The following is a 13465-nucleotide window of genomic DNA, read 5'->3' as shown; positions in this document are numbered from 1 at the left end:
TTAATATACAGTATAATTTATTATTATTCATAAAGCTGACTTGGAATTGTGCGCACAGAATCGTCACTCTAAAAGAAGAGCTTCTAAGGTTTACAGGTTATATATAAGGTTATATATTTATATAACAGTATGGTAATATTGTTTGCCATTATATTCCTCGGTGTGGTGAAAAGTATAGTTAATAAAATGCACTGTCACCCCATATTACCCTGCAAAAGTCACAAGACATCTCTGTGTGGATCAGTTGATCCAGTGACTGACCTGTAAATAAATTCCTCTGCCCTGCTGAAACTGACACTCAGCACAGGAGGATGATGTAAGTCCTGTTCATGACCGGGGAGATAACACGACAAATATCTATGGATCACTGCAAAGCAGGAAACAGCAACCTCATCTTGTGGGTTACCAGACACCCCCTTCAACACAACAGCCAGGAACACATGAAATATTTACATTTGATGACCAAGGGGAAAACGAGGCCTCCCGTATGAGCCCGGCAAATGTTAGCAAGTTATCTGCTTGGAACGTGAAGTAACACATTTTCCTGTGATCTATCAAAAGCTATCATTAAAAGAGAATGTTTCTCTAATCTAGTTGCTTAGCCCTCAAATCCCAGAGTAAACCAAAGCACAGGCTTGAGGAAGAAGGCAGTTCTATGTAATCCCTACACCAATTGGCTGTTTTTGAAGGAAGAAGTTCAGTGTGGTGACTTTCATCTGGACCCCATCAGGTTGCATGTCCCCAGGCAGTTAGACTGGTATCTCTGTACCAGGCGTGTTCCTTTATTAAAGCCTTGGCCTCCTCTGACCCAGCACACACAGTGCAGGCCCCAGGGAATACAGACACGCGTTTACACACACACACAGTTCCCACAGGCCAGTGTAGCAGTTTGCGAGTTTAATTCCTTCATGGACCACATATGGACTTGAGTTTAAGTAACTGAGAGTGTGGTGATTTTCTTTGTAAAACATCTGCTTAATGATGGTGTACCAAAGAGGAGGGGTCATTATTCCCACAGTGAGGCCAAGCAGAATCAGGGACATATGATATGAATAAAGTGCATTTCCACAGTGGAACTTGTTAATGTGATACAGAAAAATGGATCGGACCATACTGCCAATCCACCTGCCATAAAGGTCAAAATTATAGCAAAATGGGCCAGAATTGACTTCAACAACTCACCACTGGGGTGGAATTGCTCCACTTGGCATGCAACAAAAAATAAGAACCTCTAACTTATATTGATATACCAACAATATAACTCCTATGTTCAAATAAGTGCTACATTTTTTGACAGGGCTGTCAAAAAATACGATTCAGATTCAGCCGCCAAAGACTCCAAACCGGCCCACAGGAAAATGTAAAGACGTTGGACTTCTCATTGCATTTTCAGTTTTTCTTTCACGGCTTTTCCTCCTGATAAACACATACCCTGTGGTCATTCATACTAGACTATAGTAAGTAATAGATACATATTTAAATGACAGAAACATTCCTGTTTTTTTTTTTTTACTATCAGTCGTAGAAATTTCTAATTTTTTTATAGGGGGTCACTAGTAAAGAAAAAAAGTGAATTTTCCAAAGTTTTGTTATGTCAGGACACTATAGGAAATTAGTTTCCTTAACTTTTTCTTTAATTTAACATGTCTGTTTCTTACAATTTAAAATTCATGCTGACATCTCTTCCATTTACGACAGCAGCATTTCTTTATCATGTAGAAAAAGAGAAATGAACTGTTGATAATAAAGGGCTAATTTATTTTTTTTATTAAACTGCTTTACACTGACAGACTGACTGGTTTGGCACACTTAAGGTCAAAGTGAGCTGTTTGTGGCCTGTGGTCCAAAATGAGTTTGACATTGCTGTTTAAAGATGATTACAATATTTAATTAGAAATAAAATCAGAGTAGAAAATTGGCAAAGAAAAACTTTGCTAGACTTATTATGTGTAAAGTGGCCAGACTTTAGGCACGTTTTGCTAAGTGGAAAAAAAGTATTCCAATTTTTTTTTTTACTTTCTAGAAGACAGAATTCTATTTAAGTAGTTTAATAGTGTGTAAGCTGTAAAATATAATATAAATATAAAATCTATTCAGTATTTATATTATCTCAAATAAACATACTCAGGATGGAGAATTGTACTTTTCAGAATCATAAACATATTATAGCATAATTATTGATTATCTGATGTGTATTAATTGCATCCCTGTGCTGCTTCTCCTGGAGGTTTCTTCCTGTTAAAAGGGAGCTTTTCTTTCCCACTGTTGCCAAGTGCATGCTCAGAGGAAAACATACGCAAAAAATGTAAACACAGAATGCTAATTTAAATAAAAATGCATTAACCTTTTAAAGTAAAAGGGAAACATTTTGAAATATCAAATAGTGTTTCACCTAGAACACTTCCAAAAGTAAGTCTACTTGTGATACACAAATATTCTGCTTTGAAGCCCATGTTGCTCCAGTTTACTAATATTGCAGCTACAAGTAATACTGTTTCTGTGCTTTCTTTCTAGTACAAATGTTGGTCACTGAATAATCAGCAAGTGTGATTATTGTGTCATCTTGTCCGTTGTATGGCCCGATTTTTAAATGTGAAATCTAAAACAAATCAGAGTAAAGAGCCACCTGATGTGCTTTGTCAGTGCAGAAACAAAAGAGCCGTATCATGTGAAAATGTTACGATTACATGGTAAAAACAATAAAATGAATCTCTTCCATGTGTGTCACCTTGATTCATTTTGCTTTTTGGCAATTGGAGCTGTGTGAAATCAAATCTCCTCTAATGCGTTTAAATTTCCGGTATTTGCTTTTATTGTTTTTACTTTTGAGAATAGTGTAAAAACAGAGCTAGAGCTACAGCCTGTAGGGAAGGATCAGAAGAACATTTGTCTGTTCTATTATTTTTTGTCTTGAACTTTGAAATGCAATTCGGGGAGATAGATCTATAAAGATAAAACTAAATGCTAAAGCTGTAGATCGAGGAGAAGAGATGAGTCTGTCTCCAGGCCCTGGAAATCTCACTTATATTGCATTTAGCTGGAAAAGAAAAAGACAGGTTGTGTTTACAAAGAATTTGCTCCTTGGCCTCTAAAGAAATCCTCCAAATCTTATGAGTCTGTCAACATCATTTGAAGCCTACATCCCTCTGAGGCATCCACAGATGACAATCATGTTAGACCTGTAGGTATTTCTGCAGCGTTTTAGACTGTTACATCTCTAAAGGTTTAACAGCATTTGAAAATGTAATGCACGCTTTCAATGTGAATTTTGGGGGGGGATTATTAAATGCATAAAGTGTAAAACTGGTCTTAGCTGTAAGTGAAATAATCTACAAGCTTGTATATTACCCCTTGGTAGCATTTAAATTTAGTATGTCATTGTCTAATTAGCAGGACATACAGTATTTATTCATATATTCTGCATCATTTAAGTGCTTCTAAGTTGTTTGAGCCAATCAGTGGAACATTTTCATTCATCATTAAATTTAATACATTGTAGATATATGCAAATGTACATGGAATTATTTGTGCACATGTCCTTGATCCCCTATGTCCACTACGTGGATTCAGGTTATCACAGAAGGAGCGGACGCCACAAAGGAACTGCTGATAACACTGTTTTGTTTGCAACCTCAGATAAAACCAAGACCAGAATTGAAGCCAAACTGCTTCTCTGGCCATGGACCGCTGACAGACATTAAAGCAGGCCCTAAAATTGAGGACTTAAGGGAAAAAAAGCTGGGACCAGGAAATATGCTGACATTAAAAAGAAGAGGATCAGGGAAAATAGATAAGAGTCCCAGCAGCAAATTTTGTTTATCGTGCTGGATTGTTAAAATGCTACTTTATGGTCCTTGATAATGGTTAACCTCATAATAATCTGCAAAAGCTCAGCTAGTTTTGATTTTATGTCCAAAACACACACAACAGACAATCAAACAAAACTCGTAACACTTGATATATTGTGATCTGGAGTTTCAGCATCGATGTGCTTCGTGAGACGACTGACCGTCCCTAATATTTTGCACATTCACTGCACATATTCTACATTGTTGCCTAGTCCACTATGACATTGTCCATTCTGTCCCTGTCTTGCCTTTAGGAGCAAATAATGCTTCGTAAGACAGTCTTGTTGGCTGATGTCCACTATGACACCTGAGTCACAGAGGAATAGAGGTCTGGTGAGTGAAACTGGAGAACTTCATTGCATTACAGCACTGCAGGGGAGATAACACTCTACGATAAAGTGCCTTGAAGGAAGAAGAGAGGCATTAGAAAGATGGTAGTGATAAGGCAGCATCCAGACTTGTAACTTAATATGATTTTAATCTGTAGAGGAGGAAGGACACTTGTCAGGATTATCACCTTAATGAGGAGCAAGTGAATTCATTTTCAGTTTGTAATACTTATCTGCTTCACACTCAATAATACAGCCCTTTGTAGGCCCCCTTTTTACATCTAATACACACAAAAAAACTCCTGACAGATCTTTCATTAACCAATAAACCAATCACCAGTGTAATCTGTAGCTGTAGGGAAAGATCCAACGCCACCAGGCAGCTTCTTCCTGGTTCGTAGCATCTATGAAGGTAAACCCCCTTTATCACCTCTCACCCACTCTCATAAGTTAGACTTGCTTGTACATAAGCACCACATCGACACACATGCAGACCAGTACTTGTTCCCATATGTGAGGAGGGGCGTGGGAGGGTTGAGTAAAGGAAGGAGGGATCAAATAACTAAGAGTCACACACAGCTACACACGACATAAAGTCATTTTTCAGTGATCAATCTTCAGTGAGGAATTCTCAAATAAAGTAGAAGAGGTGAAAAATTCTGACTCAATCCAGCCAAAAAAAAAAAAGAGACCTCCCCAGACCGTTACCTCGATGCTGTGTGAAGGTGGAGTCATGGGGTGGAGAGAGAGAGAGAGAGAGAGAGAGAGAGCTAAATGAGGAGAGAGCGAGAGGAGCTGGGCACCCAAAGAGGACAGATATTCGCCTGGACTGACCAACCTTCCTATTTAAGTCTTGAATCCTGTTTTTCGTCCTCAGAGTAAAATCTGGAAATGTTTTCCTGCACATGTGGAGTTTAGCAGCTTGGAACAGGTAAATGGTGTGGTGGCACCATTTTTTCTTTTTTTTTTAATTTCAGTGGAACTAAAGACTTTTACCAGATTTTAGATACCTTTCTACATGGATACTATTACATTTTCTCAACTGGATATTTGTTTTTATTAGTTTTTTCTTATCTTTTTTTTCTTGTTAAGTTGAAAAGCAGTCTGGGACTAAAAGGCTTACACCGGAGCCCCTTTGAGCAAGAGTTAAAAGTTCACAAACAATTTAAGAAGAATTAGTAAAACTGTGGAAAAGTGCAGGGGGAACAAAAACAGGTTTTCACCAGAATGCACACATAGTCTGCCTGCTTTTTTCACTTTCTTTTCTTTTTTTCTTTAATCTTTGTTCATTTAGACTGAGATGTTTTCCAAAACAGACTTGGAAGTTTTGATAACCAGCATAAAACCTTGCAGCAGTAGAGAAGAGAACGGAGTGGAGTACCAGCTTGGAAAATAGAGACTTACTGAAATTACATAATCAAAAAAAAATCACCCAGAAGGATATCTTGACATTTTTATACCTGCGCTGAATAGTTTGGACACTGTGCAGGGACACCTTCACTCTGGTCTGTGGAGGGCTTCCCTCCCTGCCTTCTCAGGCAATCTTCACCCCCAGCAGCATGTCCCAAGCTCCGAGGCTGCCTCTAGTCCTCCTCACAGCACACTACCATGATCAGATGGACTGCTGGAGGGAGTAAGGCTGCCTCTGCCTCGTCCTGCTCCAGGGCTGGGTTAGGGGCTCGTTCAGGCTCTGGGGCCACCTTCAGACTACGGTCATCAGCACTGCTTATCACCCCGGCTTTTCCTGTACTAGTCACCCTGTTGGTTTTTTTATTATCCCTGCATGAGGCTGCCTGCCATCAGTTCCACCGTGACACAGATAGGGTCTCCAGCCCACGGACTCTCAGAGCTCCAGTGAACATTTCTGAAGCTGAGCTGATCTCTAGAGCCAGAGCCAATGGGGGCCCTGTGGGTCGGACTGGGGGAGCACAGGGGAGGCATGTGCGCAGTTACAATCATCTACTAGGGGACATACGAAGGAGAAAGCTGTTCTCTTTCCAGAGGTTTTTCCTGAGGATCGATAAGAATGGAAAAGTCAATGGAACCAAAATCAAGGACGACCCCTTCAGTAAGTAACCCTTTCAATTAACAAAAGTAGGTAAAGAAGAGTGAATCAGAGCCAAGAAGTGATCTGTGTGACCCTATCCAAGGCTCATTTAGCCTGAAATATTCGAATTAATTTTACCTTTTAAATTGTGAGTGTGATATCAAATTTTTAAGCTCTATAGCCCAAACCTTTGCCTTCGTTTTGTATTAGTATATCAAATGTGACAAAAGCACCTGATGAAGTCTTTAAGTGGGACATTTCTAGTAACAAGAAACCATATTAAATGAGAACTTAGATCCTGACAGTTTATTTAAAACATACATTTACATCTTTCTGTCTATCTGTATCTATATCCTATGTAACACCAAAGTAAATATGTAGATTGTACCTATAGAAATATAACTTGTGCTGCTACCTGTAAATGGTGAGTTTAAAGGAAAAACGTGATCCTTTCATGTTACGCGAATGAACCGGTTGGCAGTTCATTCACTGGTAGTTTGGAGGAAGTAATCCTAATTTGAGTTGTCTTTTTGTTTTAAACCAGACATCCCACTGATATCTCTCCTGTCTAAACACTCAGCACAATGATGGTAGCTCTCAGATGGTCTAAAAAGGAGCAGGAGCAGATAACCCAGCCATTATCAGGCAGTCTTCACAGCCCAGGGTAAACAGCATTGATAACATCCATAGAAAGAACAGGGCTGTGGCAGGGGGAGGATATGAATGTCCAGCTCATTGATGCTTTTAGACCCTTTTTGCTTCTCTTCGGCTGTTTCGCTATGACTCTCCCACTCAGATTGCCTTCTGCCCGCCAGCATCACGCAAATTACACACCCTCAGTCACAGATCAGACATTTGTTTAAAGCAGCTTGACGTCCTCACTCAGAGAAACATGTCTTTAAAGTGATTACATGTTGTATGTTTCAGTGTATAAGTCAGTAAAATAGCATTCTCATTAGTCTCCCAGCATTCCCACTGAGCAACGTGTGTGTGCCTATCAATCAGCAGGCAATCACATGGTCCGGTGGGTGTGATCTTATGGTACCCAACAGCAGCACATGTGCTCAAACAAACACACACACACATATATCCCACTTAGTTGTTGTTATATACCTTTTTTTTCTCTCTGTTTCGCAATTCCATAGTAAGTGTATCCCGAAGTTTTAACGTTCCTCTTGGGAGAGCTAAACCGCACTTTCAATCAAAGTGACTTTGGGGGAAATGGCACAGGAGGCAAAATGTCAGGGGAGATGTTTGTTTTGACAAGGTCATGACAGAAGCAGCTTTATTTCCTGACCATATTACACTGTGATGCCTTTACTGTTGCTTTTGTTAGCAGTTTCCTTTAAGTAGTAAAACTGAAGTGGTGCAAGGAAGTCTGGTGTAAAGTCATTCTAAAGTTTATGTATCTTTCTGAGATAATTTATCCCTCTGTCTTCCTTTTTACTGACCCACAAATCCACTTCCCCCAGTGCATTGCTTTTTTCAAAGGTAAGTCTGAATTAGCAATGAATTGAGGTTCAGGCAGGGAGGTGAAAGTGAGATTCTCTAGAGGTACAAAGTCATGAATGACATGCCTGAATATTATTGTGGCCACATCAAAGCCGTTCATCTTCAGTATATCAATGGTGGTGCCATCACAAAGCTGTGTCCTAAGGGGGTCTGGGGACACTGTATGGATTATGTGCCCACATATCAGGTTCACATGGTAAAGAATACTACACAACAGCAGCTTCAGTCTTCGCTCTAGCCCCTGAGGCTAGACATGATCCCTGGACTGACGTCCTTTGTAGACCCTTGATGATCCCTTGAAGTGACAAAATATCACATTTTCTTTCCAAGTACTGGAAAAAAGTTTTTTAAAATCAGAAATTGAAATGCAAAGGCACCCTACATTTAAATTTGTCAAACTTTAATTAATTAATCTAAATTAATTTATCTGCAAGCTGTTTTGGGGGGGCTCCCTGTGGCCCTGCAAGGAGCAGCATGCCTCCCACAGATTTATGGGGATGCCAGTGCAAAACTGTCCCACATGGTTTTCCAACCCACTGTGAGCCTTTGCTGAGGTTACAGAGAAGCAAGGAGAAAAGGAAGGCAGACTGTGTTAAAGTCAGCTAAGTAGCTGCGTGGCCTAAGCACAGCAGAGCCGTCTTAAAATTTAAAGACATCTAGCAGCTCTGAGTAAAACATTGCTAAACAAGACTCAGGGAAAGGCTTTGTGGTAATAAATAAATAAATAAAGTCTGGCTAACTATCCATGGCTGTGATGGTGTGAAAGGTTGAGCATGTAAAGACTGTATGTATACTTGTATTGGGCCAGTGTGTGTGTCTATGTGTGTGTGTCTCTCAAGAAAGAGGAAGGCTAAAGGAACCAGGCCATGTGCACAAGACAGTTCTTGGCATATCCTGTGAATATTGTATAAATAATTTCTTTAAATATAGCAGCGACCTTTTACTTGGAAAAAAAAAACCCAGATGGTGCTCTTATGGAGGTCTGAGGAGGGAGATGTAGCCAATAGCTTTTCTCAAAGGTAGTAAAAAGGTTCCTTTCCATGTAAATACACTGAGTGTGGTCCTTATCAAGTGTTATTACTATATTTCCTGATTTACGCCTCACTCTGTTCTATTTTTCTGCATGGAAATGATAACAATCAACATTTTAATCCTGACTTATCTGCCCAAATACTGCTTTATTCAAAACCAGAACATCTATTTTGAAAAAAAAGAAGTTTAAGAGTGAGAAAGAATAACAATGCTAAGCTGCAAAGCACATATTCTTTTGGCTCCCCGCTGTGGAAAAACCACTGCTAATTCTTACTGGCAACATCTACCTCCATTCCACAAACAACGCACCATTTACTGCTGTAACTCCCACCAGAGCGTATCGAATAAGCCACACATTAGGCGCAAAAAGCTTGCAAGAGAAAAACTGCTGAACCTGGCTGGCTTACTTTAGGCTACATTTTAAAAGGGGTTTGTAAAATAAACCCCATACGAAGCAATACTATCCCATTAACAGCGTAAATAAAGCTAAACGATGAGCACATTTTCCCACATTGGCAGCCATGACCTTATTACTTCCCTATTGTGGGTCTACATAAGCATTTAGCCTTTCAGCACAGAGCAGTGTAGGGAGATTTTGTAGTAGTTTCACAGCCAAGCTGAGTTAGTGTGTTATATGCAAGTGCACATTCACCTGCTTCAAAACAACTGTGCATATGTGTGTGTATGTGTGTGCTTTTCCGTGTGTGTGAGTGAGTTAGTGAGTGAGAGAGTGCATTAGTGCATGTGTGTATATACAACCTGTCTCGCCCCTGCCTCCGGTGGCTTACTTTGATCAGTGATCATTACGGCCTTTCTAATCCTCACTCCACCCCCAGTCTCACTGTCATGGCTCCTCTGTCCTCCTCTGTTCTCCTTCCTTTCATCACTCCCATGTTTACAGAGCAGCCAGAGACTGCCATAGATTGTCTTACATCCTCACTCCATACCCGACATCCGATCCCATACAGAAACCAGCTCTTCTCAGATCTTCAATGACCGTTGTGTCACAGTCCCCAACACCGCCTTGCAGCTTCAGACCCCACTGCCCTGAGGTGCCGCTGTTTGAACTAGAAATTGATACAGTCAAGACCTCACGGACGAGGAGAGAAGCTGCTGTATATTTAACAGAGGGATTGTTCTTTTGGGCACACCTGCATCCTCCGCTGTCCACTCAGGTCCAAGGCTGGCAGCCTCCAATCCCCCCCCCCCCCCCTCCCCCCAGCCAGTTTGGAGCGAGTCTGACAGTAGAGCAGGGTGCCACACAAACAGTCATCAGACAGAGGAGGGGCCCCTGGTCTGATCAAAGGATGTCGTTGACTTTCTGGAGTTCACGCCCCCACTCTGTGTGTGTGTGTGCACATACACATATGGGTGTTAATTGGGGTAAAATGACAACAGCTCACAGGAAGTGGGAAAAGGAAGGTAGGGAGGGCGGCATGAAATCAAACATCCCATGGGAAACAGTGGGGTTCACTAACACACACACACACACACACACACACACCGGCATGAGATGAGACAAGTGGGTTCTGTGGTCAAAGGACACATTAGGAAGTTATAGCTCTCCGACCTTTGATACTGAGACCACACAAATAACAACAGCTGTCTACAGCAAAAACACATCCATTTTAGCTGAGGTATAAATTAACCTCCCCTAATAGTTTACAATAAACCTGACGTATTTGCACAGGGACCTGGAAAGCTAAATACCAAACTCAACATAAACAACCCGAGAAATCTCCGGGGGGAATCCACCCATTAATCTTCAGACTAAATGACCTGAGCAGCTGGAATCTTTTATACAGGTGTAGGCTGTAAAGGAACTTTAAAATATCAGAAATGAGAAATGTGCCCAAGAATAATTGTAACCTTGCACAGAAATCCCACACATTCCCCATGTAAATGTCACAGAATACAAATGCTGGTACTCATTATACTATTACTGAAAAACCTGTGGATTCCTCCAGGTTTATATCTGCACTTCATGTGGGTGGTTTGTGACCGCTGCCAGAGTGTTAATTCTTCTATACTCTGCTCCACAGCATTTATTCAGTTGTTCATGACATAATAGCATGCCTACTATTAATGTTGACACATATTAATGTCACCTTCTTTTTGCTGATCCCTAGGTATTCTGGAACTCACATCAGTGGACGTGGGAGTGGTGGCCATCAAAGGGCTAAGCAGCAACTTCTATCTGGCTATCAGCAAGAAAGGAGAGCTGTACGGAGCGGTTAGTATCCGAGTCAGAGGTCAATCTGGAAGCTCCAGAGAGAGAGAGCTAGTGTTAGCTTCTTCAGTCCTTATCAAAGGAAGCCTTATCTATAGTTCTACAACTGCTGGGTCAACTCTGAATCACAACCAGACCAGTGCACACATGTGAACCACTGAGAAAACTATGCAGCTTTAAAAACGCGCACAAATCACCCACACAGAAAAGCATGCAATGTAGATTCGGAAGTAGTAAATAGGCACTCAGACAACAATGCATTTTGCACAAGATAATAATCTGCGTTTTGTCTTAACCTCACACGCTAAGTCTATAACACTGCAACATGATATCTGCTTTTTTACAGAGAGAGTTTGGTGTCGACTGCACCCTGAAGGAGCGGATTGAGGAGAACGGCTACAACACGTACGCATCAGCCAAGTGGAAGCATGGGAAGCGACAGATGTTTGTGGGTCTGAACGGCCAGGGGAAGCCGATGAGAGGAAAGAAAACCCGAAGGAAGAACACAGCCACACATTTTCTTCCAACTGTTGTGTGAACCTGTGCACTCGGCTGGAGAGGGACAATATGAAACTCTGAAAATGTGAGGTTTATAACTCTGAAAAGTGAGAAATCTCTCATTTGATTTTAAAAGAAAAAGGCCTAACACTGTCATGCATACAAGTGGTCTCTTCTTTTCTGGGAGATGGTGTTACCTGTGTTTTCACTGGCACAGATGCAATGCTTATTCTTTTTTTTTTTTTTTGTCTGTGCCAAACAGTTTGCAGCTGGACTAAGTGTGTGATGTGGACACAACCGAAGCTACTGTTTCACTAAATAAACTGTAGTAGATGCAGAATTATCTCAAGATGTTATTTATATCCATATTCTCCTGTGAGACACATAAACAGAACAGAAAATGTTCAGGATGTGGGAAACAATCAGTGAGTCCGTTTATCACGGCAGCAGGAAATAATAAAGGATAGAACACATTTAAAGCAAATGTTCGATACTTAACCACTGTGTTTTTGCCTGAATTGTAATGATTTATTTATTTTGTGAAATATTTAACTGAAGGGGAACACAAGCATTTCTTTGAATTCTTTTTGTTTTATAAGAACTCTATTATGTGAAAAATAAAAGTACCATTTCTCCCCTGCAATGCAGTGAACGTTCCTCTGTGGTACTCCAAAGACTGGGAGAAGTGCATTAAAAATGGTAAGGTTTACCAGAAGTACTGAGAGACCCTGGTAAACGTTCAAGTCATGGTATTCTTATCTGGGTCTCTGAGGTAGGAAAGAAGGGACAAAAGGCAACCATTAATTCCTAGCCAGATATACCATGTGGCAACCATTGCACTAATGATTAGTGCACAAACAAACTGAAAACACAAGACCAACCACAACAAAATGGGAGGGGGGAAACTCCCCTGGTATGGACTGTAGATGTTGACATCATTTTCTAATATCAGACCATTACTGTGGAAGCTGCAACCTTCTCCAACTGCAAAAAGACTTGCTTGGTAAAGATAGCTGGTTATGAATATAAAAATTGCTGCCCATGGGTTTGTATGGGCTTTGGAAGAGGATCTGAATGTATGCATGTAAGAAAGGAAATACAAAAGAAGTGCATAAAAAATATATGACCTGTGCCTGACCACCCACTTCCTTCAGTAATCATCTACACACTAATCATAAACACACTAATCAATGGCAGCTGCCTCAATCCCAGATCAAAAGAACATAGGAAGAACATTAACACCACAGGCTTCCGGACCTTGTGTTCTCTTATCCTGCCTTTTAAAACAACTATCTCTGGATGGGCATCAGAAATTGGAAGATTATAGGAAGACAGCTGAGAGAAAGGCTTCAGAAGTTTTCCTTTGTCTTCAGTCCTAAATTCATTCAGCTTGGTGTGTGAAAAGAGACCGGAAGGAGTGAAAACAACAAAGGCGGTCTGATCTATAGCCTTAGTATATTGTCCTTTAATGGCTGTTACTGCGCTGAGTGATTTATACTGAGGAATGCTGCGGTGCATTCCACCAGTAAAGACCAACCGAGCACATCTCTGCACCCTGCATGGCCCTGTGTGCTCTCACAGGTTAATTGAGCAATATGGTGTGACTATTGAACCTCTGAAGCCAGACTCACAATAGTGTCTTGAAGATAAACTATAAATGTTACCTAAAAATAAAGATTAAGAAGGTGAAATTAGGGTGCAACTTTTGAACAAATACAAATACATACATGTCTTGATCCCCAACTTCATCCAAAGACTTCAAATGTTTTAAAGGTGATTCTGAATTGACTCAAACCATATTTCTTTATAAGAACTAAAGCACGGATATGCACTAGGAGTTTAATGACACCACATACAGTAGCATTTTCTTTCTTGATTTGTCCTTAATTGCTGTGCATGAGGAGATAAACATGCAGTCAAATAAATAACAGAGGATTTGACCTACATAATGTGTACTGCTGACCCCAAC

At 40.6% G+C, this 13465-nt stretch overlaps 1 protein-coding gene across 1 annotated transcript; it reads left to right on the top strand.

The window, feature by feature from the left end:
• Window positions 1-4798: 4798 nt before the first annotated feature.
• On the top strand, window positions 4799-12060 carry fgf10b (fibroblast growth factor 10b). The gene is made up of 3 exons (XM_082554688.1): window positions 4799-6245; window positions 10898-11001; window positions 11345-12060. The coding sequence occupies exons 1-3, from the start codon at window positions 5786-5788 to the stop codon at window positions 11534-11536; spliced, it is 756 nt and encodes a 251-aa protein (XP_082410814.1). The 5' UTR covers window positions 4799-5785; the 3' UTR covers window positions 11537-12060.
• The last annotated feature ends 1405 nt before the right edge of the window (window positions 12061-13465 follow it).

This window comes from Aulonocara stuartgranti (assembly GCF_965226115.1).
Source record: "Aulonocara stuartgranti genome assembly, chromosome: 12".
In the NCBI taxonomy this organism is placed as follows: Eukaryota; Metazoa; Chordata; class Actinopteri; order Cichliformes; family Cichlidae; genus Aulonocara; species Aulonocara stuartgranti.
Note: the sequence above shows the minus strand (reverse complement) of the source record. Positions and strands in the feature narration are given on the sequence as shown.

Excerpts from the sequence above, each read along its gene's own strand:
- fgf10b (XM_082554688.1), top strand. The coding sequence starts at position 5,786 with ATGATCAGATGGACTGCTGGAGGGAGTAAGGCTGCCTCTGCCTCGTCC. Across the intron at positions 6,246-10,897 it reads AATCAAGGACGACCCCTTCA|GTATTCTGGAACTCACATCA; the intron begins GTAAGTAACCCT and ends GCTGATCCCTAG. Across the intron at positions 11,002-11,344 it reads AAGGAGAGCTGTACGGAGCG|AGAGAGTTTGGTGTCGACTG; the intron begins GTTAGTATCCGA and ends GCTTTTTTACAG.